This window comes from Loxodonta africana, chromosome 27 (assembly GCF_030014295.1).
Source record: "Loxodonta africana isolate mLoxAfr1 chromosome 27, mLoxAfr1.hap2, whole genome shotgun sequence".
In the NCBI taxonomy this organism is placed as follows: Eukaryota; Metazoa; Chordata; class Mammalia; order Proboscidea; family Elephantidae; genus Loxodonta; species Loxodonta africana.
The window spans coordinates 36,722,440-36,746,579 of NC_087368.1; the positions used below are offsets into that span (position 1 = coordinate 36,722,440).

Consider the following 24,140-nt stretch of genomic DNA (forward strand, 5'->3'; position numbering starts at 1 on the left):
GAGGCACTGGGGTCCAGTGCTCTGAGACACACACACGCGTGCCTCAAGGTCGCTATGAGGTGGAGCTGACTCAGTGGCAACTCACAACGACAAACAGGTAAAGAAACCACAGAGCTTAGTCTTATGATTTTTATAAAAATCCTCGACCCAGGGCTGGCCGGAGGGTGGAGAGGGCTGCAGTGTGTTCTAACGGAATTGAGGGCAGCTCCGGGGACTGGACCAGCTCCGGAACCCCAGAGAGGCAGCAGCATGGACAGTGTTGAGCTGAAGGCAGTATGGGGGCCTCTAGCTCTGGGCCACGCCAGCCCTGCCCCGGTGGGTGGACAGAGGCCTGGCCCACTCGGGCATCCCCACAGGAATCCCCAAGCCTAGTCCTGGAGGGAGACCTTCACAAAGAGGGTGGCTGAAGGGTGCAGGTCTCCGTTCTTGGACAAGAGGTGGACGTGGCGGTACCCTGGCAGTAGAAGGGCAGCGAGGAGGCAGAGAGAGAGTTCTGGTCACTCAGGAGGATGTGCTAAGGACAGCCTAGCCCCAGCCCAGGAGATGCCAGGCCCTGCCTCCCCCCAGCCTGGCCGCCCCCTCCCATGACAGATGCTCACCCTGCTTAAGGCTGCTCAAGGGGATGGTGCTCTGGCCAATGAAGTCATTCTTGGAGGAGGCGTCATAATCCTCTACCACAAAGCGGACGAGGGCAAGCTCAGGCACCAGCACCTCAAACTCAAACTCCGTGTCCCACCACGGGTTGAAACCTAGGGGTACGGCATGGTATCAGCAGCATGGACGCCGGCTCCAATGGTTGAGCCCAACCCAGGCCCAGCATGTACCGTTATTAGTGACTACAGCAGTCTGGCGTCTGGCCATGTCCCGGGCCACGCCATGGATCTCCACTATCACTTTGGGGTCCACAATGGAATTCTGGTTCTTGTTGACTTTCGGAAGCTGTTGGCCCGAGATGACCTGAGGAAAGGCAGGGGACAGTTAAGGGCTTGGGAATGTAGTGAGGTAAACAGGAAGAGAAACCCCTGGGCACCCCCGCCTCCCGTGCCCCTTCATACTCTGACAATGAGCTGCTTTGGAGTCCACCAGGGGCCCTGAGTCAGCGCACACGGGCTGAAGAGGGAGCTGGGGTCTCGCAGGAAGGCAGGCTTCAGCACGTACCCGCAGGCCCCATTGTCCTGGAAGCGGCCCTGGTACACATCCATCTCCAGGCCAGGTGTCTGGAAGTTCAGGGCCACTACAGGCAGGAAGGGCAGTCACAGGCTGTAGCAGGGCTGTGAGGGCCTGCCCACCCAGGGTACACTGCAGTCTAGGGCCACATGGGGAGTCAGGAGCAGGGTCCACTCCAGTCTCACTGCCCTCCTGCCACCCGATCTGACCCTCTACACGAATCCCACATTCAATCTCTGGTACCAGAATTCAAAGGACCACCGTGCTGATGGTGGGTTTCAGGCATTGTGACTTGCTGGTGGGGGGATATTCCCAAAGTGAGGTGCCCAGATTATCAGCTCCTGAGCCCAGAAGCCCCTGCATCCAGCCCTGCTTCGGACCTCCCACTGCATGGCCTCTCAGGCTCCAAGGCCCTGGTCCTCCCCAAGCCCCAGCCAGCCCCTACCGATCTGGCAGCCTGCGTTCCACATCTCCACAGGGCTGTAGTTGGAGGAGTCTGTTCTCCAGCCAGCGGGATAGATCCTGCTCAGGTGCCCCACGTTGTGGAGGACAAAGCTGTTTCCTGAAGGGGGTGGGGCTTGTCAGGAGCAGGCCTCCTAGTGAGGGCTGAGTCCCTCCTCAGAAGTTCTGTCTGGCAACAGAGCAGGGAGTGCCAACTCTGGGCGACATCCTGAGGCGTGGGGAGCCAGCCTGGCCCTGCCCAGCCCAGACGGCCAGATGGCCAGACAGATGGCCAGCAACCTCAGGGTGCAGAGCAGGGGCTCACCTGCTTCTTGGAGCAGTCGGAGGGCACGGTTCTCAGAGAAGGACGCCATCTCGTAGAAGGCCTGCCCGGGGGTGCCAGGCCTGGAGAAGCCCTTAAAGTGGACGCTTTTGCAGTAAATGACCATGTCGGAGAGTTCCATCACTAGCCTGAGCTTGTCCTCCTGGGGGCCACGGGGAGGCCCAGGTTAGAGTCAGAGGAACAGAGTGGGCACTGAAAGTGCCCGAAACCCAGAGACAGAGAGAGGGGGGCAGAGGGTCTGAGTGGCGGCACAGAGAGCCGAGACAAGGCAGACATCCCACGGGTGGCCCCAGGGCTGCCCGCCCCAACAGCTCCCCTCGGACCCTGGGTTTGTGCTGCAGGCGGCTCCGCACTGCCTCATCCTCCATCTCCGCAGCCTCGTCCTCATCTGACACCACAATGGCCTCAGGGCCGCCTTCTCCTTCGGGGGGCAGGAGTCCCCCAAGTTTCTTTCCTTTCAGCAGGATCTTTCCCTTCAGTTGCTAAGGACAGAGGAGCAGCTGATCAAGACCCACCTGGCCTCCCAGCGAGTCCCATGCCCTCTCCTCCAGGTGCGACTATCCGCACGGCATACCTCGGGGGACGGCAGGCTGTTGGTGACCCCGTCCAGCTGCTGGTCCAACAGCACGGAGCCCAGAATGCTTCGGAGGTGCCGCGCCATCACGCGCTGCTGCTCCAGGCTGCAGTGGTTCTCCAGGGACAGGATGACGGGGTAGGGGGACGCCTGGAGGCCGGAGGGCACGTTAGGAGGGGGTGACACCCCCCAGGATTCTCTTCCTCCCCCACAGGGGTGTGCCCACCTTGAAGGCGTAGTCCCGGATGGCCCTGAGCACGTCGCAGAAGAGGATCTTGGAAGTGAAGGTGTAGCCATGGTAGATGATCGGCTCCTGGTTGGGCCCATCCCAGCAGTCGAGCTCCAGGCAGCGGCAGCCTTTGCACAGCGCCCTGTGGACAGGGAAGGCAGCTAGGACCTCCAGGCTGCCCCGGGTCCTGCTTGGCCCCGCCTCAGCCCCAGGCCCCGCCCCGAGCCCCGCCCCGCCCTGCTTGGCCCCGCCCCTGGCCTCACCCGCCCCTCCCTAAGTCCTGCCTGGCCCGCCTCAGCCCTCCCGGCCCCGCCCAGGTCCTGCCTGGCCCCGCCCCAGCCCTCCCGGCCCCGCCCAGGTCCTGCCTGGCCCCGCCCCAGCCCTCCCGGCCCCGCCCAGGTCCTGCCCAGGTCCTGCCTAGCCCTGCCCCAAGCCCCGGTCCCGCCCGGGCCCCCACCGGATGTAGGCTTCGGTGCTGCTGGGCCCGGTTAGCTGGTCTTCCAGCAGGTAGGTGTTGTGTGAGGATGACACCAGGTAGTGGCTGAGCGGCTGGCCCATGTCCTGGTAGACCCGCCGGTGTGCCAGGCTGAAGGCGCTGCCGTCCGCCGACAGCAGGTACAGGAGGAAGCCGTCCTTGGTCATCTGCTGCTGCGCCTTGGCTGGGAGGGAGGTGGCCGCCGCGGCGCCGCATCTGAGCTTGTGCCCGCCCTTGGAGGAGCTGCCCTGTCCCCTGGCTCCCTGACCTGAGCTGGCTCTCGTCATCCATGGAAGTGGGGTATGAGTGTCCATCCAGACTGTGATTACCCCAGGGTGGGCTCCTGCCTCCTCCTCCTCTGTCCCCACACCGAGGCCCCTAGGGGCAGGCCCTCATCTCCACTGTTTCTGCACCCCAAGACTGGAAACTTCCCTCTATGTCCCCTGCTTGGTCACCTCCCAAAGATGGACCCAGGCTGGGCACAAAGAAGGAAGCAGAAAATGTCTGCTTTTCCAGCCACCTCTCCATGTATTTCCTGGGGGGGGGGGGCCTCAAATCCCTGGAAGAGGAGCCAAGAGGGAAACTGAGGCCTAGTGAGGGGTAGTGATGCTGGAGGCCTGTCCCCTGTCTGCCTGCTTTAAGGGGGCAGGCAAATACTGCCCAGAGGGTAGGGAGCCCTGGGGCTGGATGAGGCACCCCCCTTCCCTCCACCCTCTTCTCTCTGGCAGCAGTCCTCCCAGGGCCCCCAGGACCCCCTGGACTGCAGAGCGGAGGCCCTGGCCAGGCTCTCACCAGTTTCACTGGGCTCATAGCGCTCAATGAGGGAGAGAGCCAGTGCAGGCCCCGCAGCCTCCTCCCGCTGCTGGTGCTGCAGGAACTTAACCAGCTGATCCACCGACAGGATCTCCCCGGAGCCCGTGGCCTCGGCGAAGATCCGGTCGATCTCCTCCCGCTGGGTCAGCATCTTGTAGAAGACCTCGATCTCATCGTCCTCCAGGGAGTCTGTCTGGGAGCGATCACATTCCTGCGAATCCAGGACAGCCAAGGGGGCAGTGCTCAGAGCTGGCCAGGGCCAAGGACCCCACTGCCACCTGACCCCGGCCCTCACTTCCTGCCTCACCTTGAAGATCTTCCGGGCATAGCTATCATCCACCTGGATGTTGAGCTCCTTCAGGAAGTTCTGCAGCTCCTTGAAGCTCATCTTGTTGTCCTTGTTTTTGTCAGCTTTCCGCAGGCAGGAGTGAATCCAGCTGGGCAAGGTAAGGAAAGAACCCAGGAGCCCTGGTCCCCTCCTGATGTCCCAGCCTGGGCCATAGTTCTAGCCTCCTCAACACCTGAGCCCAGCCCTGCCTGGGCTAAAGCCACCTGCAGACACAGCTCCCTGCAGGCCTAGCTTATTGCATACCTACGTTTCAGCGATAAGAGCTGGTGGCCTCTTTGGGGGAACGTGTTACATCCTATTATGGTGTCTTTTTGTATTTGCTGGCATTGAGACTTTTCACACTGAGAAAACATTTCTTTTCTCACCATAGGACTTGCTGTGGACAACACAGAAAATGCAGAAAGGAAACAACCAACCAAACAAGCCCCCCGGTAGTCCAACCACCCAGGGAGAATTACTGTCAACTATCAAGTATGTTTTTCTGGTTTTCAGTATATAACTTTTAGCCAACTCTTCTGAAGTACTTTGTTGGTGTTAGGTGCTCGCAAATCGATGTTAACTCGCAGCAACCATGTGACACAGTAGAACTGCCCCATAGGTTTCTTAGGCTGTAATCTTTACAGGAGCGGATGACCAGGTCTTTGTCCTGCTAGCCGCTGGGTGGGATCGAATCGCTGACCTTTTGGTAAGCAGCCCAGAACTTAACAGTTGTACCACCTAGGCTTATTTTATGGAAGACAGCAAATGTCAAGCCACTGAGGACATCACAAGAAAAAGCAAAGACTGGATCAAGCCATCATGACTGGGACATTTCAGCCTCCACTTATCCCTCTCCTCAGGCTTCCCTCTCCTCAGGCTTGATCTTCAGGAGCCAGAGGAGGTCTCTGGAGGGTGCAGGCCTCCACAGTGCACTCCACAGACATTAGAGAACTAGCTATAGAACAAAGTAGGAGCAAAAAAAAAAAAAAAAAAGGACAGCAGGTTTCTTAAAGAAATCCAAAAGAAACAACAGAATGCTATAAAAACTTTTTTTCCCCCTCAGGATCCAATAAAGTCATCCATTTGGTAGACTGCAGGAAACATCTGCAGCAAAGGCTTAGAAGATTTAATTAATTAAAAAAACGGTATGACAGCCCAGAATCTCCTTAGAAGCAAAGTTGGCGAGACTACATCTTACATACTTTGGACATGTTGTCAGGAGGGATCAGTCCCTGGAGAAGGACATCATATTTGGCAGAGTACAGGGTCAGTGGAAAAGAGGAAGACCCTCAACGAGGTGGATTGACACAGTGGCTGCAACAATGAGCTCAAGCATAACAACGATTGTAAGGATCACACAGGGCCGGGCAGTGTTTCATTCTCTTGTGCATGGGGTCGCTATGAGTTGGAACCGACTCAGCGGCACCTAACAACAACAACAATAATTAAAGGAGCAAAGGATATAAACTGCCCCTTTGCAAACATTCCTGGTAATCAAATATGATACAAATTTGAAAATGAGATGCAACTTCTAAAACTAGAAAGTTAGCAGTTTAAAAGTGTAATACCCAGTGCAAGCAAGAGTGAGGTGAAATGGGCACTCTCAACCATTACTTGGTGTTATGGATTGAATTGTGTCCCCCAAGATGTGTGGCAACGTGGCTAGGCCATGACTCCCTGTATTGTGCGGTTGTCCCCCATTTTGTGATATGATGTGATTATCCTGTGCGTTGTGGATCCTAACTTCTTTGATGTTAATGAGGCAGGTCAGAGGCAGTTATGTTAATGAGGTAGGACACAATCTACAGGATTAGGTTGTATCTTGAGTCAATCTTTTTTGAGATATGAAAGAAAAGAGGAGAGAAGAGGGGACTTCATGCTACCAAGCAAGAGGAGCCAGGAGCAGAGCATGTCCTTTGGCCCCAGGGTCCCTGTGCTGAGAAGCTCCTAGACCAGGGGAAGACTGTTGACAAGGACTTTCCCCTGGAGCTGGTGCCCTGAATTCCAACTTCTAGTCTCCTAGACTGTGAGAGAATAAGTTTCTCTTTGTTAAAGCCATTCACTTGTGGTATTTCTGTTATAGCAGCACTAGATAACTAAGACAAGCCCCAAAGTGGAAACAACACAGATGTTCTCAATGAATGAATGGATAAACAAAACAAAATGTGGCATATTGATACAATGGAATTATTATTCGTCAACAAAAAGGAATGAAGTACTGATACATGCTGCAACTTGGATGAACCTTGAAAACTGCTAAGTGAAAGAAGCCAGTCACACAAGACTGTATGACTGTATGATTCCTTTGATACGAATTTTCCAGAAGAGGCAAATGTATAAGAGACAGAAAGCAGATTAGTGCTTAGGGCTGGAGAGGAGTTGCTGGGTAGTAAAAACAGATAATCAAAAAGCTGGATGTTCAAGTCCACCCAGGGGCACCTTGGAAGAAAGGCCTGGCAATCTGCTGAAAAAATTAGCCATTGAAAACCCCATGGAACACAGTACTACTCTGACGCACGTGGGGTTGCCAACTCCACAGCAGCTGGTTGGTTAGTTAGGGCTGGGGAAGTCAGGGGAAAGTGAGGAGTGACTGCTAAAGAGTGCAGGGTTCCTTTCTGGGGTGATGAAAATGTTCTAAAGCTGATTTTGGTGGTGGTTGCACAACTCTGTGAATATACTCAAAAGCACCAGATTGTACACTTTAAATGGGTGAATTGTGCAGCCTGTGAACTCTGTCTCCATGAAGCTGTTGTCACAGTGACACAGCGGCTGCAACAATGGGCACAAGCATAGCAACAACTGTACAGATGGCACAGGACTGGACAGTGTTTCATTCTGTTGTGCACAGGGTCGCTGTGAGTCAGAATTGACTCAGCGGCACCTAACAACGACAAAGCTGTTGTAAAAAGGGAGCTGGTTCCGCCCTATTCTGTGTACACTGGAAGACTGATCACTTTGACCCATGGACCAGGGTGTTACTGGACACCTGGATTGTACCGTGAATTTGTTCTAAGCCCTCAGGCTGGCCTGCACACCAGCCCAGAGGGAACTTGATCACTCCTATAAGAATGGCCAAAACTGCCCCAGGGAAAAAGTGTAGTAACTCTAGGAAATGTGATTAAAATGTCTAAGACTAGGTCCCCAGTGTCCCAGCTCCACACTGGCTGCAGAGGGAAGAGGGGTGGGCATCGGGCTGCATAGCTCTCTGGCCTTTGGGTCCCTGGGTAAGCCAAACCAAAACCAAACCCAGTGCCTAACCCAAGTTGCCCTGGGAACAACCCCAGCACTGTCAGCAGGCTGGGCCTGGCCCACGGCCACCACCACAAGGATACTGCTGCAGCTTCTGCCTCTGGTCCATGGAGCCTGAGTGGTGGATGATCTTACGCAGACCCTGCACCCAGTGCTGGGCGTCGGCGGGTGACGGGGCGATGAGGTCCAGCGGGTTGCGCTGGTCCTTGAAGATGATGGAGAAGCAGCGGTCTGCGGGCACATCACGGGCATACTTCTCCAGGCCCTCCGTGCGGTGTCCCTGCCGTATCTCCTGAATGTCCTCCACGGAGACTGCAAGTGGGGGGCGAGGGGGACAGAGAGAGCTGTGAGGCTAACCCCCGCCCCTGACGTGGCCATCACTGCACTGGAGGGAGGGCCAGGCTTAGAGACACAGAGCCAGGCAGAGCTCGGACTTGGAGTCTAGAGGTCCTGACAGAGAAAGGACAGGAGGAGGACAGACAAGGTGGTGTTAGGGAGGAAGACGGAGAGCAAGACAGCCATAGTGGGCAGAGGGGAAACCACAGGGAAGGACAGAGAGACCGCACCTGGGACCCCCGGGCCCGCTACCCTGGTGACGGGGCGGGGGGCAGGGGTCCTGGGAGTGGGGTAGGGTAGAGCTCTTGGGATAAAGAGAGGCTGTTCCAGAGCTTGGGGCCTGTGCTTGAGGGGGGGCCACCAGCCTTCCTGATCATCCTTGACTTTGGGCCTGCCCGCCTGCCCGCACACAGCCGGGAGGGCCTCTAGGCCCCTCTCCTGCCCATTCAGGAGACTGGGCCACCCTCGGTCAGCCCTGGCCCTGGAGTCTAGGGGCAGAGGGTCAAAATCAAAGGGAAAAGTGCCCATGTCTGTATGTGTCCTGACCTCAGGAAGCCGCCCTTGGCAGGGAGGCTGGAGGAATGCTCTGGGGGTCTGAGAGATTACATCATTCTGTCCTTGGGGACCTGGGGGGAGGGCCCTCCTGTCACAGCCCAGCCTTCAAAGCTTCAGGGAGACGCAAGGCCCTGCCTGCACCCGCACCTGTAGCCCTCGTGTGCCCTCTCTGAGCCCGAGCCAGTCCCTTCTCCAGGTCCAGACCGGGCCTGCCAGCAGCGGGGCCCAGGCTCTGCCCCATGTCTATCCTGAGCCATTCCCTTCATCTGTCCTGGGTCCTTGGCAGCTCTGGCTGGAAGCCAGCCTGTCCCTCCCTGTGCCCACCCCCACCCTGAGTGCCCAGGGGCCTCCTGGCCACCTGCAGACCCCACGTGTGTGGCGTGCGCCCAGCCTGGACAGCAGGCGCTAAGGAGGGGGACACGTTGAGCCCTGGGCTATGCCAGGATATCCTGCTTAATCCCTCTGCCTGCAGCCTCCTGGGCTTCCCTGTGCCTCACGCCAGCCGTGGCTGCAGCAGGCCCAGGCCAGGAGTGAAAACAGGAAGCCAGAGCCATGCAGTACCCCGGGGCCAGCACCCCTGCCTGTACCAGAGAGAAAGCCCAGATGCCTTCCCTAATGATTTGTCTGCCTCTGGGAGCCAGGGCTGACAGACAGGGCGGGGGCCGTGGTGTGACTGGGGGACACTTAGGGAGCGGGGGACAGAGCTGACAGACGGGGTGGGGGCCATAGTGTGACTGGGGGAGACTTAGGAAGTGGGAAGCAGAGCTGACAGACGGGGTGGGGGCCGTGGTGTGACTTACGAATCGGGAGACAGAGCCAGAGCGATCTGGGGGCTGCTCCACTCTCCCTCACCTGGCCTCACCTTGCCTCTCCAGGCCTCAGTTTCCCCAAAGGTAAAATTCGGTTGAGGACCACTGAAACCTGCCCTCCCAGAGAAGGAGAGCAGCCACCAGGCATGCTCACCACAGGCCTATCTCAGGCCTCCCTGGACAAAAGCCCCTTCAGGCCACACGGGGTAGGTTGCACGCCCCTCACCTGAGCACATCTAGCTCCCCACCTGGACCTGTCACCCTGCAGCCCCTCCTCTCAGGTGCAGGCTCCTTGGCCTGCCGCCCCGTCACTTCCTCCATCTTTCCTCTGCACCTTTGCTCATGGGGGTGTCCTGCTGGAATGTTCTTCCTGCCCCTCTTGCTCACAGCTCTCCTGGTATGAGGGTCTCATCTCGCCTGCCCAAATGCGGGTTCCCGCAGTCAACTCCTCTCTGCCCCCACGCTCACCCGCCACGGTGCATACACTGGCTGGTGGGTGGCCTCCAAGGAATCCCCTGGGCTCAGGGCCTGAGAAGTTCTGTTCCCACCCTGCCCCCGCCCACCAGCATCCAACAGGAAACCCCCTATCAGGACAGGAACCCTCCGAAGGAGCCCAGCTGGCGCCACATTCGAGCCAAGGTCTGGTGAGCTCAGCCTGTGCTGTGTGACGGGGGCAGCTGGGCTGGAGAGCAGGGTGGTTTTCTGAGGGCACTTCAGGCCCCCATCCCCTCAGAGCCCGCTCTGCCCTGCTCAGAAACCTTCCACAGACCAACTGACCCTGCTCCTCTCCTTCCTTACCTCACACCCCTCCAGACCACCTGACCCTGCTCCTCCCCTGCCTCCTTACCTCACACCCCTCCACAGACCATCTGACCCTTCTCCTCTCCTGCCTCACCTCACACCCCCCCACAGCCCACTGACCTTGCTCCTCTCCTGCCTCCTCACCTCACACCCCTCCACAGACCACCTGACCCTGCTCCTCTCCTGCCTCCTCACCTCACACCCTCCACAGACCACCTGACCCTGTTCTTCTCCTGCCTCACCTCGCACCCCTCCACAGACCACCTGACCCTGCTCCTCTCCTGCCTCACCTCACACCCCTCCACAGACCACCTAACCCTGCTCCTCTCCTGCCTCCTCACCTCACACCCCCCACAGCCAACTGACCTTGCTCCTCTCCTGCCTCCTCACCTGACACCCCTCCGCAGACCACCTGACCCTGCTCCTCTCCTGCCTCCTCACCTCACGCCCCTCCACAGCCCACTGACCCTGCTCCTCTCCTGCCTCACCTCACACCCCTCCACAGACCACCTAACCCTGCTCCTCTCCTGCCTCCTCACCTCACACCCCTCCACAGACCACCTGACCCTGCTCCTCTCCTGCCTCCTCACTTCACACCCCTCCACAGACCACCTGACCCTGCTCCTCTCCTGCCTCCTCACCTCACACCCTCCACAGACCACCTGACCCTGCTCCTCTCCTGCCTCACCTCGCACCCCTCCACAGCCCACTGACCCTCCTCCTCTCCTGCCTCACCTCACACCCCTCCACTACCACCTGACCCTGCTCCTCTCCTGCCTCACCTCGCACCCCTCCACAGCCCACTGACCCTCCTCCTCTCCTGCCTCACCTCACACCCCTCCACTACCACCTGAACCTGCTCCTCTCCTGCCTCACCTCACACCCCTCCACAGACCACCTAACCCTGCTCCTCTCCTGCCTCCTCACCTCACACACCCCACAGCCCACTGACCCTGCTCCTCTCCTGCCTCACCTCGCACCCCTCCACAGACCACCTGACCCTGCTCCTCTCCTGCCTCACCTCACACCCCTCCACAGACCACCTAACCCTGCTCCTCTCCTGCCTCCTCACCTCACACCCTCCACAGCCCACTGACCCTGCTCCTCTCCTGCCTCCCCTCACACCCCTCCAGACCACCTGACCCTGCTCGTCTCCTGCCTCCTCACCTCACACTCTCCACAGCCCACTGACCCTGCTCCTCTCCTGCCTCCTCACCTCACACCCCTCCACAGCCCACTGACCCTGCTCCTCTCCTGCCTCCTCACTTCACACCCCTCCACAGACCACCTGACCCTGCTCCTCTCCTGCCTCCTCACCTCACACTCTCCACAGCCCACTGACCCTGCTCCTCTCCTGCCTCCCCTCACACACCTCCAGACCACCTGACCCTGCTCCTCTTCTGCCTCTTCACCTCACACCCTCCACAGCCCACTGACCCTGCTCCTCTCCTGCCTCCTCACCTCACACCCTCCACAGCCCACTGACCCTGCTCCTCTCCTGCCTCCCCTCACACCCCTCCAGACCACCTGACCCTGCTCGTCTCCTGCCTCCTCACCTCACACTCTCCACAGCCCACTGACCCTGCTCCTCTCCTGCCTCCTCACCTCACACCCCTCCACAGCCCACTGACCCTGCTCCTCTCCTGCCTCCTCACCTCACACCCCTCCACAGACCACTGACCCTGCTCCTCTCCTGCCTCCCCTCACCTCACACTCTGCACAGCCCACTGACCCTGCTCCTCTCCTGCCTCCTCACCTCACACCCCTCCACAGACCACTGACCCTGCTCCTCTCCTGCCTCCCCTCACACCCCTCCAGACCACCTGACCCTGCTCGTCTCCTGCCTCCTCACCTCACACTCTCCACAGCCCACTGACCCTGCTCCTCTCCTGCCTCCTCACCTCACACCCCTCCACTACCACCTGAACCTGCTCCTCTCCTGTCTCACCTCACACCCCTCCACAGACCACCTGACCCTGCTCCTCTCCTGCCTCCTCACCTCGCACCGCTCCACAGACCACCTGACCCTGCTCCTCTCCTGCCTCCTCACCTCGCACCCCTCCACAGACCACCTGACCCTGCTCCTCTCCTGCCTCCTCACCTCACACCCTCCACAGACCATCTGACTTTGCTCCTCTCCTGCCTCACCTCACACCCTCCACAGCCCACAGACAGGCCAGCTGTATCTTCTCAGGTTTTTGTCCACAGCACCCTGAGGCCCGGCAGACGCTTTCTGGGTAAAAGGCCACCTTTAGGGCACCTATTTGAGGTGCCCTTGGTAAGCTGACCCTCCCCTTCTCTGTGTTCCCCTCCTACCTGGGGTTTGTCACATAAGTCTGTTCTCATAACCCCACCCCTGCCCCGAGTAAAGCTGCTGTGGGTTGACCCTGCCTCTCCCCAACCAAGGGTGGGATGAATGGATAGAGGATTTCCAGGCGTCTGGGCTTCAGTGGGAATCCCTGGACTGCAAAAATGGTTAAGCACTTGGCTGCTAACCAAAAGGTTGGTGGTTTGAACTACCTGGAGGTCCCTCGGAAGAAAGGCCTGGCAATCTGCCTCTGAAAGGTGCCAGCTGTGAAAACCCCACGGAGTACAGCTCCACTGTGACACACATGGCAACTGGCTTGGTTTTTTGGTTCCGACTGCAGTGAAATCCAGGCTGCAATGATTCTATCTGTGCTGTCCGATATGGTAGCCACCAGCCACATATAGCTATTTAAATAAAATTGTTGTTAGTTGCCATCGAGTCAGTCCCCAACTCATGGCGACCCCAAGTGTTAACAGAGTAGAATTGCTCCACAGGGTTTTCTTGGCTATAATCTTTATGAAAACAGATCACCAGGCCTTTTCTTTCACAGAGCCACTGGGTGGGTTCGAACCACCAACCTTTAGGTTAGCAGGTGATCACAAACTGCTTGCAGTCACCCAGGCTCGTTTTAAATATAAATTAGTTTAAATTAAATAAAACTAAAAAGTCATTTCTTCAGTCACACTAGCCACATTCCAAGTACTCAATAACCACAGGTGACTAACCTGTTGCCATCGAGTCAATTCCGACTCATAACAACCCTATATGTCAGGGTAGAACTTCTCCATAGGGTTTCCAAGGAGCAGCTGGTGGATTCGAACTGCTGACCTTTTGGTTAGCAGCCTGAGCTCTTAACCACTGCGCCACCAGGGCTTCAGTGGCTACCATATTAGACAGCACAGATGAAGAGCATTTCTGTCTTCACAGAAAGTTCTCTTGGACAGCATTAGTCTAAAATGTTGCCCCCATACATAAAGGTACAGAGTTATGGGAGGGGAACAGCTCATTTTATAGGACCTTTAGGGAATTCTTGCCTTAAAGGGCAGAAGTCATCAGAGCTTACTCCCTAAGGCCTTGCAGGAAGCAGTCCCCATTTGCAGGCCCGAAGCTTCAGAAGCTTCCAGAAAGCTCTCAGACTCACACCTTCAAGGAAGCTCCAGAGCAGTGGCCTCTTTCAGTGTATCCCAGCTTTACTCCAACCCAGTACCCCTCCTTTGGCCCCAGTTCCAGAAGGCTGGCTCCTGCAGCACTTGCTGACACCCTGGCTGAGGATATCCGGAAGTGCCTTGTGTGCCCCCTGACTTTTGGCCTCACCACACCTGGAGTCCTAGTCCTCCCAGCTTCCCTCCTTCCCACAGCTGCCAAGGTGAATACTTCTGAGTTTCAGGCAACACTCCCAGCTCCCTCCCTGCATCTGACCCTTGCTTTCCCCATTTGCGGTCATGGGTGTGGATCCCCTGCCCCACAGGGCTTTAGCATCTCCACCTGGGTCCTTATTCCTTCACTGCCCCCTCCAGCCAGACCTCCAGGCCTCAGCTTCCTATGCTGGTTTAATTGGCTCCTCTCCCCCATCTCTAGCCTTGGCTGCATGACTGATCTGTCCCCCACCAGGCTAGGCCTCAGTTTGCCCATCTGTAGTCCCGTTTCATGATTGACCATCATCCCCACTGCACCCTGGCCAGCCTCAGTTTCCCCATCCACAGGTTTCGTACATTGCCCCCTCCCTGAACCCCCCAGGCACTCACACAACTGGGACTCCGGTGTCCGCATGACCTTGCGGGACTCCTGCCAGATGGTCTTGCAGTCTTCTTGCAGCTTGTAGAAGCGCTCTCTCCGCCATGAGCTGGACTTCACCTTCAGAAGCTGACTGCCCTTCAGCAGTGCCCGGAGGTCCTCATCATTCTGCAGGCCTAGGGGGGCACAGCAGGCAGAATAGCGCTTTCTCCATCAGCATCCCTGCTGCCCCAGGCCCCATGCTGGCCATACCCCCCCAGACCCTCTGTTCATTTCTCCTTCCTTCACCCATGCTCCAGCCTGCTGCTGGAGCCTGCCTCCTCCAGGAAGCCATCCCTAATTGCCAGCTGAGGTGGCTGTGCTAAATCTCAGAACACCTGACCACCCAAAGTCACATTTTACACTCTGTGACCTGTGCCAGCAGCTGAATGGACAAAGGAAGAGCAGCTAATCCAAGGGCAGCTGGCTCCTAGGACATGGCCTGGTTCTGAGAGATGAGTGAACCCCTCAGGGTCACACTCAGGGGTCAGAGTGAACTGAAAGAAGTTAGGACCAAAAGGTCTGGTGGAGCAGGAGAGAAACAGGCAGACACAGTGTAGCACTAGACCCCAGAACATCATGGAACCCAACAACTTCCCAACTCGGGTGACTCCAGAATCACAAGTCCCCTTCCTGACCAGTTGTGTGGCCTGGGCAAGTGACTTCACATCCTGGGCCTCTGCTTTCCTGCCTATAAAATAGGGTAATAATAGGGACCTTCTGAGGTTAAAGGCTGCGTGTATGGGGAGGGGCATGGGCACTCAGTAATGGCGGCTGTAGTTCTTGGCGTCAGTATTGCGGTTGCTGTGGGACCCTTGTGTGCATCCCTGCCGCCCCACCCCTGCTGCTCCCACTCCCGCTGCCCCCACCCCTGACTTGAGCCTGCCTGTGTGGGCTTCTGCTCCTTGCCTGCTGCAGCCTGAGTCTGGCCTGCTGGGATGCCCCTGCCCCTCCCTGCCCCATCCCCATCCTGAGTATCCTGCTCCGGGACCCCTCAGGGAACAGCACCCCCAAAGCACAGAGCAGCCCTTTCAGAAGCTGAGGCAGGGCCTGACCCCCCAAGGGAGGACCAGAACCCTGGCTGCTTGACCCCTACCTACCCCAGCTCTTTTGCTGCTCTCAGGGACCCCTGCTGGTCTGAGACATGGGCTCCCGAAGCTATGATGCCCTTTGTCCTACCAGGCCAAAACCGGAGGGGCCAGAGCGGCACCAGCCTGGCTCCTCAGGAGCCCTCACCCCCAGCCAGACCCTGTACCAAGTGTGGTTCAACAGACTTGATAAAAGAGAGACCAACGCCATTAATGACCCTTTTATATAATGTAGCGATAGAGAAAGACAGATGTATACACATCGTCCTAGCCACCTGTGGTCCTGCACCAGCTCTGTTCAGAGCCGAGGGCCACCGCACTTCTGTCCCCAAAACTATGTGGCCCTTCAGCAATCTGCCTGCTGCTCCAGTAGAGTGAGAGTGGACCCTATGTCTAAGCCTTTGCAGAAAACACTCAGAAAGCCGTAAGCTTTTCTTTTCTTAGCCCGATCCCCAAACCCTTACAGCTTCTCCCACTTTATCCATGACCCCACCAGCCTGCCCCACATACCCATAGGCCTGCAGAACCATCCGGACCAATTACCCAGGCCTCAGCCATCCACATCCTCCCCAACCCTCCCCAATCTCCTGCTTCCAGTGGAGACAAAGCCCTGCACTGACACTCAGCTCGTTATGGCTTTAGCCAACTCCTTTCCCTCTCTGTGCCTCAGTTTCCCCATCAGCACTGGTGTGGCAGCTGTCTTGAAGAAGGCATCTCTGGGCCTCCTCAGAGGAGACAGTTTGATGCAACCTTCCCCCACAACTTTGTCTCAGGTCCCCCACCCCCTCCCAGAAGACCCTCTGCCTTAATGGGAGCAGCTCCCGGTCAGTCCAAGGAGTTTGTACAGGCCATCCTCAAATGTTGACTGTGTTTGTGGGGGTCAAGCTGGAGGACGGGCCCTGGGGGCTCCAGGCTACCACAGAAGAGGGCCACCTCCAGCCACTGCTAGGGGAATCCACTGTCCTTCCTGAGGCTGAAGTACAACTGGGCGGGGTGCACCTCACCCCCAAACCAGGCACACAGAAGGGCAAGCCACTGCAAACAGAGCAGATGTGAACAAGGGGTTGGGAAGTAGGAAGGTGAACCCCACCCTCGGTCCTGGAAAACACCGTGAGGAGACGACATGTCCATCCTGTCCTGGAGCCAGGCTTAGGCCCTGACTGCGGTCAGGCAGAGATAAGTCCCCTGGCTGCCAACATGACTTCCGGACCACGAAACTCAGCCCCAGCGTGGGCCTTGATAATTCCAGAGAGGTAACAGCTACTGTCCTCTGGGTCACGGGGGGACCTGGGTGGGCACCTCCGCCTCTGAGTCTCACTTGGGGCCCTTTTGTTTTTGAGGCTGCCTGCCCCACCACCCTTGCTCCCTTACCTGAAAAATGATTGCCGTTGAGTCAATTCCAACTCATAGTGACCCTGCAGGACAGAGTAGAACTACCTCATTGGGTTTTCAAGGACCGGCTGGTGGATTCGAACTGCCACCCTTTTGGTTAGCAGCCAAGCTTTTAACCACTGGCCCACCACCTTGCTCCCTTAGCACCTAGGAGGTCTGTGCACACCCCTCACCCAGTCCCATTCACTCAGCCATAGTATCTTCCCTCTCTGTGGAGGGTAGTAGTGAGAGGCCTCTGAGATCGGGGGCCCCTGGGATGAGAGTGTAGTCTCACCAACCTGCCCAGGCTAGCTGCACACAGTGAGGAGGCCATGTGGAGGTTTGCACAGGATTCTGTGGGGGCCAGTGGAAGGCTAAGAGGTCAGCTTAGTGTCTCCCACAATGGGCTCAAGCGTAACAACGATCATGAGGATGGTGCAGGGCTGGGCAGTGTTTTGTTCTGCTGTACATGGGGTCACTGTGAGTTGGAACCAACTTGACAGCAGCTAACAACCACAGTAATGGAAGCTTCGGGGGGTGCCATAGGTCCTGCTATATATCTAGGGTGATGTGTAATGGAGACACTGGGGCCTGGGACCCACTGCAATATCCAGCTACACAGTGATACAGTCACTGAGATACAGTCACACCACCATGCCACATGTAGTCACACACACCACATATAAGCACATACACTGCCCCAATATCACCATAATAAAGGTAATAGCAGCTGCCACGGTAATAGTTAATACCTGTATAAGACAATGCTCTTAGCACATGTATTTAATCTTTCCCAACAACCCTACAAGGAAGACGCTATCATTATTCCCATTTTATAGATGAGGAAATGGAGGCTCCAGGAAGTTACATGGTGGAGTCAGGACTCAAAAGCAAGGCCAGTGCTGTGACACATTATCTTATGCAACCACCACCTTCCCACACGACCCCGGAGAGTGACAATCTATGTCACATACACACCAAAACACAGAATGACAGAACGACTCGGTCACCCTGTCACATCTGTCCTGTGCAGTCACGCTAGACCACATGTGGTCACGCTGGGTTACACAGATGCCCCGGGGGCCGTGCTGTCCTACACTGGGTTACACAGCATTACACACCATTGTTGGACCCCATCCTACAGTATCACATGGAGTGACAGAGCCACGCAGTCACCACGGGTCACCCACTGTCACCCTTGTCACATATGGGCACACACAGATGACCCCACTGGGTTACCGCCATACCCGTTACACACCAGGCCACATATCCAGTGGTGCGTCGGAAATTTATAGACAGGAGGGGGGCTTTGGAGAGGCTGAGGGGGACCCTAAGAAGGGGTGACAATCCCGCCGGAACTCACCCTCACGTGCCACCAGTGTGACACTGCCCACAGTGGTCACACACAGAAACCCTAGCCAGGCCCAACCAAAAAGGAGAGCAAGTGGCCCCCGTGCTCAGGCACAAGTGGTCTGCGCCCGGCCCCCGCCTGCCCACTCCCCACGGACCTCGATGACTCCTGCGCCCTTACCCAGCCGCTGCTCATTGAGTGCTGTCACCGTGGGGCTCTGCTCCTCCAGGTAGAGCTCCCTGGAGCGGCTCCGGCCCCGGAACCCCAAGCACTGCATGGCTGCTCCTCCGTGCCCCCGCAGCCCGCCCGCCTAGCCCGGCCGGGTCCGTGCGGCCTCTGGGAGCCGGCTCCGGCTGGGGGGCGGGGTCCAGGCTGGGGGGCGGGGCCAGGGCCAGGAGGCGGGGCCAGGCCCAGGGGGCTGGGGCGCGGCCCTAGAGGCGGGGCAAGAAGGAAATCCGCGCTAAAGGGGCGGAGCCGGGCCCCGGGCGGAGGGGCCAGTCCGGGCGGGGTCGAGGCAGAGAGGGGTGGAGCCAGAGCGCAGGAGGCGGGCGGAGGAGGAGCCGGGCCCGGAGGCGGGGCCAGGACCGGAGGCGGGGCCAGGCCCGGAGGCGGGGCCAGGCCCGGAGGCGGGGCAACCGTAGCCCAGAAAGCTGAGCGGGGCGCAGCGGCCGGGGGGCGCGCGAGCCGCGAGCTTTACCCCCAGCCTGGCGGAGACCCGGCGGGCAGGGCGAGTGACCCCTCGTCCCGTGGACGGGCCGGAGCCGGGGGCGGCCGGGGCGGGGCTAGACGTGACGACAGGCCGCCGAGCCTTTTGCCACAATCGCTCAGCGAAGTCGTTGTGACCCGGCCGCCGTCTGACCACGTGTGGGCTTCAGGCCACCGGAGTGGGGCGACCTCCACCGGAGTGGGGCGACCTCCGAGGCTCCAGGAGCGAGTGGGATTCTTGAAAAACACCGATCTTAAGACGACCCCGTTAAGGAAGGCGTGCTGGGATGAACGGGCGAGGCCGGCTACGACTTTACACGGAACCGGCTGCCAGCGCGCTTGGAACAGTGGGGTCTTTCATGCACATTACAGCTCCGCTTTCATCCGCTCGGCATTTATTGGGCCCCTAGTGTGTGCCAAGTCAGGACGCCGCCCAGGGGCCTGGCTCTCTCCTCCCTGCCTCCCTGCCCCTAAATAACTCCTCCGTTCTCCTCACTGCGACTCCAGACGCCAGCTTCTGGAGTGACTCCCTGGGAAAGCTGGTTATTAGCACAGACGAGCGAAGCAATGGTAATTAACTGAAGCGCACAGCGACTTGCTGAAGGTCACACCACAGGGAATAAGTCATGAGCACCGTGTTAGCGTCGATGAGCTAAACATGGCACAGAAAAGCTGTTCTTGAGTTCTGGGGCGGGGGGGGGTTGGGAAGGGGAGGTGAGCGTAAGAGGAGCCTCTTACAGAGAAAACACACCAACCCACAGACAAAATCACATCTCAGTATAACTTGCTTCTTTTTCATTCTTATGTATTTTATTTTATGCATTTAAAAAGATGATCCTGACAAGGGGTCCACGGGCTTCATCCGACTGCCAAAGAGGTTTATGGCACAAAAGAGTTCAGAACGCTGAAATCAATGCCTGCCTGGGTAGTATGGGCCTGGCTACCCCAGATGCAGACAGCTTTGAAACGTAAGTGAGGTTAGCCCGGGGCACTGGCTACCCCAACTTGCTGTGATGGGTCTGGCACTATCATCTCTTGGAGGTACTGACTTTTGGGCCAACCTAGGAGCCCTGGTGGTGCAATGGTTTAAGAGCTCAGCTGCTAAGCAAAGGTCAGCAGTTCGAATCCACCGGCGCTCCTTGGAAACCCTATGGGACAGTTCTACTCTGTCGTATAGGGTCCCTATGAATCAGAATCGACTTGATGGCAATGGGTGGGTTTGGGTTGGTACTGCTCCTATACCCGTTAATCCCTACTACTTCAGTGTCCTCACAGCATCCTCTGTGATGTGTTATTGCTACCCCACGGATGAGATAACAGGCCCAGAGAGGCAGTGGGACTCGCTCAGGGTCACAAAGTAAGTAGAGGCACAGGTAGCCTCACCTGGTGCCAGATAAGGTCCCTCTTACCCCCTGCCTTCCAGCCTTATGGTTCTTGCAGTGGGGCAGGAGGAATGGAGTCTAAGAAAAGTTAGTGGAGGTGGGTATGTTCAGTGAACAGACAGCCCTGGGAGGGGGTGTCCTTTCGAGCACATCTGGAGACCCGCTGGAGAAGCCATCCAGGCCTGGGCATAATGGAGAGATAGCAGAGGGAGCCCAGTAGGGGAGAAGGCTGAGGAGCCGGCTACAGAGGCACCAGAAGGGGGCTCTTGGTTCTTGAGCCGGTTCTGTGGCATTTTACCTGGCGCTTCTCACCTCCCAAAGAACTGGAAGGTATAGACAGTAACTCGCAGGGCATGGGAACTTGAGAGCCGGGTCTCCCACAAGACCACATCACTTATTGTTCTGACTGCCTTACCGTCAGTCCTCACAGCATCTCTGTGAGGTTGGTGGTGGTGGTTGTAGTCCTCATTCTGTAAATGAGGAAGTCAAGGGATTTGCCTGAGATGGAAAAGACTTGAACTTAGGGAGTCTGCTTCCAGAATCCATGTGTATATACTACCTGTCTCTGCATGCGTCTGGGGCAGGGACAGAAGGGACATCTCATACCTAGTTGGGCCCTGCAGCCTGTTAGGCTGATGGAGAGAAACCAGAGCACCTTCTGCTGACCGCACAAGCCAGAGATCGTGGTCCTGCAGTGCAAGTCCAGTGCCTTGGGTCCCACCTCTGAAAGGGGTGGGGGTGCAGGCTCTCCAATGCAAGTGTGGACAACTGGGAAGAGCAAGGGCACCGTGACCACCACCTCTCACCACCACTTCTCTTTGACAGGTTCGTTCCTCCCCATCTAGTCTTACAGGGAGGACAGAATGCAGTGCAGGGAGCTAACTTTGGGCAATGAGCTAGAAGTAGCAAGGCCTTCAGGGAAAACAGCTTGGAGTGCCAGTGTTCATGCCAGCCTTGAAGGAAGGCCGGACAGACTCAGGCATTCGGAAGGCAGTCCTCAAACAGGATAGGCCAGGGCTCAAAACCCTGGAGACCAAGCCCGTGCCACAGGACTGGGAGGCTCTGGCTGAATCTGAGTGAGGACAGAGCTCATTCTAACAATCAGTTGAGGCTTCAGCCATGCCAGAGGCCACCAGACGGCTCAGTGCAAAGCAGGCAGGGAAGGGGTGGCAGGTAACAGGGTGGACATCACTGGCTAACGGATGGTGAGGGAGAAAGCAGAGGTCTCCAATGTGGTCCTCTAAACTGCCCAATCTCCCTCATGCCTATCTGGCAGGAGTGCTAAGGACACCTCTGGCCTTAGGAGGGGAGAGGGGTGACTGGAAGGGGCAGGCATCCCATGATCCAGCCAGATGAGGTGCTTTGAGGAGCGCTGGCTAATGGTGTGAGGACAACAGCTCTAGGCACTGAGCAAGGTCTCCCTGGGCCGCAGGGACCAGCTCCAGGTTGTTATGGATTGAATTGTGTCCCCTATTATATGTGTTGTAAATCAAAATATTTGTTGTACATCCCAACCTCTATGCCTGTATAGGAAACCCTGGTGGTGTAGCGGTTAAGAGCTACAGCTGCTAACCAAAAAGGTCAGCAGTTCAAATCCACCAGGCACTCCTTGGAATCCATATACTCTGTTCTATAGGGTTGCTAGGAGTTGGAATTGACTCAAGGGCAACAGGTTTTTTTTTTTTTTTTTTGGATACTTGTATAAGGAGTCCTGGTGGTGAAGTAGTTAAGAGCACTGGCTGCTAACCAAAAGGGTGGCAGTTTGAATCCCCCAGCTGCTCCTTGGAAACCCTATGGGGCTATTCTACTCTGTCCCATAGGGTCACTATGAGTCAGAATCAACTCGATGGCACAATGCCTCTATAACCTCTATAATCCCATTTGGAAACGAGTTTTCTGTTATGCTAATGAAGCAGGATTAGTGTAGGGTGTGTCTTGAGTCAATCTCTTGGGACAGATAAAAGAAGCAGATAAGGCAAGCAGAAATGGGGGAAGATTGACGCCCAGCCACAGAAATCTCCAGGGAACCTGGAAATAGAGCAGACAGAGAGAGAAAGCCTTCCCTTAGAGCTGGCTCCTTGAATACAGACTTCTAACCTCCTGAACTGAGAAAATAAGTTTGTTAAAGCCATCCACTTATGGTATTTGTGTTACAGCAGCACTAGATAACTAAGACACAGGTTACGTGACAGACAGGAGACAGACTGGGGACTTGGCTGATGGGACAGTGAATATCGGGGGAAGAGGGTCTCCAGTGGAGGACCGAGGGCTCTGCTCTTTTCTTTTCCACCCATCATCTCCACGAACGGTTTCGATGGATGTGTGTGGCTAGGAGCTACCACTGCTAACCAAAAGGTGGGCAGCTGGAACCCACCAGCTGCTTCTTGGAAACCCTATGGGGCAGTTTTACTCTGTCCTATAGGGTTGCTATGAGTCACAATCAACTAGATGGCATGCGGTTGGGTTTGGTTCCATGGTGGGCACTAAAGTCTCTGACTCCAAGTGTACTAGAGAGGGATGTAAGGTTGAGCAGCGACAGGAGTGAGAGGGTAGGTTTAGTGAGCTGGTAGAGGATCTGAGGGACAGGAGGGCCAGGCCCCCTCAAGAGTGGGTGAGCTCCCAGGCCAGAGCAAAGAGGTCCCAGGTCCAGGCTGGGTGTCCTGCTGGCCCAAGAGGCCTTGCAGTCAGGAGCCCACAGCTGCCGCCTCTCCTGGAGGGGCAGCAGTAGAGCAGCCAGCCGGCCCAGCCTGTCCAGGTCAGAGGAGGTAGACCTCGGCAAGACAAAGGGAGGAAAGGCAGGCAGCTCGAGCTGACAGCCGGCCTTGCCCGGCCTGGAGGGTCTGCAGACGGGGGATCGGGCCGCTCCTCCCAGCCTGGGCGTCCTGACTGTGATTTCTCCGCTGGACAGCTGGGGCGGCGCGGCCCGACCTCGGCCAACCGGCCAACCTAGCACACCTCCTTTCCTGCCACCCACCCCCGCCACACTGCACTGCCTGACGCGGGCCAGGCACGCCCGGGCTTTGGGGAGCCTCCCGAGGCGGCCTGGACGGGGCGGAGAACGCGGTCACTGGTGGATGCGAGTTCCTTCCCTCCTCAGCCCCGCAGTGTGCGCTGCGCCGCGGAGCCCAGGCCCGGGTGACCGGGGCAAGGGGGAGCCCCGAGGCTGGGGGTCTGGAGCAAACGGCCCGAACCCGCATCTGGGAGAGCAGCCTGGAAACGCCCAGCCAGCAGTCCCGGGCCGGGAGCCGCGGGCCGAGATTTCCCCACCCGAGGCGGGGCGGGCCGGCCGGCAGCGGGGAGCGGGGCGCCCCCGGCCCGGGAGGTGCAGGCCCGCGCGCCGGCCGCGCACTCACCGTGCAGGCTCAGGAAGTCCCGGCCAGGGTCCATGCCCGACGGGCGCACGTGCGCGGCGACTCTGCGGGCGGCCTGGGCCCAGCGGAGCGCAGCTCGGAGCCGGCAGGACCGGCGGCGGCGGCGGGGTGGGGCCGGGAGGGCGGGCGGGGGACGGGCCGGGCCGTGGGGCCAGCCCTGGCCGCGGCCGGTGGGCCCGCCCCGGCCAGAAATAGCCAGATCCCTCTCGCTTCCTCCGCCGCCGCCGCCCACGGGCCGCGGGGCCCTGTCATTACCGCGGGCGGCCGGGGCCCACGCCCTGCCTGCGGGCGCCTCGCGGAATCGGGGTGATGCTGCAGAGAATCCGGCGGCATCCGCGGGGCGGGGGGGATCGCGTACTGTTTGACGCACAGCGGGGCCGCGGCGTCCGGGAGCCCGGGTCCAGGGCGCTCCCCGGCTCTGCGTGCCCTCCTGCGATGGGGGCACAGGCGTGCATTAGGAGGCCCTCAGAAAGCAATGCCTGGGACTTGTTCCAAGGAGGGTCCCCTCACCCCTAGCTGGGAGGTTTCTAATCCCGGGAGCACCTGGTGTCGGGGGGCGGGGGAGTGGGGACGTGGAAAGCTTCCAGCAGAGGGGGCAGGGAGCTGGGCTCTGAGCCTGTCACACCCTGAGCCCCTGGCGCCCCCGGCGGTCTGTGGGAGAGGCTGGGAAG

General features: G+C 58.1%; 1 protein-coding gene across 4 annotated transcripts; it reads right to left on the minus strand.

Annotated features, from left to right (window-relative positions):
* Positions 1 to 118: 118 nt before the first annotated feature.
* PLCD1 (phospholipase C delta 1) lies at positions 119 to 23,533 on the minus strand. Of its 4 annotated transcripts, none has more exons than XM_064277486.1 (15): positions 23,452 to 23,533; positions 14,174 to 14,338; positions 7,703 to 7,931; positions 4,350 to 4,479; positions 4,022 to 4,253; positions 3,212 to 3,413; positions 2,752 to 2,896; positions 2,526 to 2,675; positions 2,275 to 2,433; positions 1,934 to 2,093; positions 1,613 to 1,729; positions 1,056 to 1,234; positions 825 to 957; positions 600 to 749; positions 119 to 454 (listed from the first exon to the last, which is right to left on the minus strand). In XM_064277486.1, the coding sequence occupies exons 1-15, from the start codon at positions 23,483 to 23,485 to the stop codon at positions 369 to 371; spliced, it is 2,271 nt and encodes a 756-aa protein (XP_064133556.1). In that variant the 5' UTR covers positions 23,486 to 23,533; the 3' UTR covers positions 119 to 368. The 4 variants fall into 4 exon arrangements, 3 of the variants coding, with proteins under 3 accessions (XP_064133556.1, XP_064133555.1, XP_064133557.1); XM_064277485.1 differs by lacking the exon at positions 23,452 to 23,533 and adding an exon at positions 18,192 to 18,298; XM_064277487.1 differs by lacking the exon at positions 23,452 to 23,533 and adding an exon at positions 16,661 to 17,976.
* Positions 23,534 to 24,140: the final 607 nt, after the last annotated feature.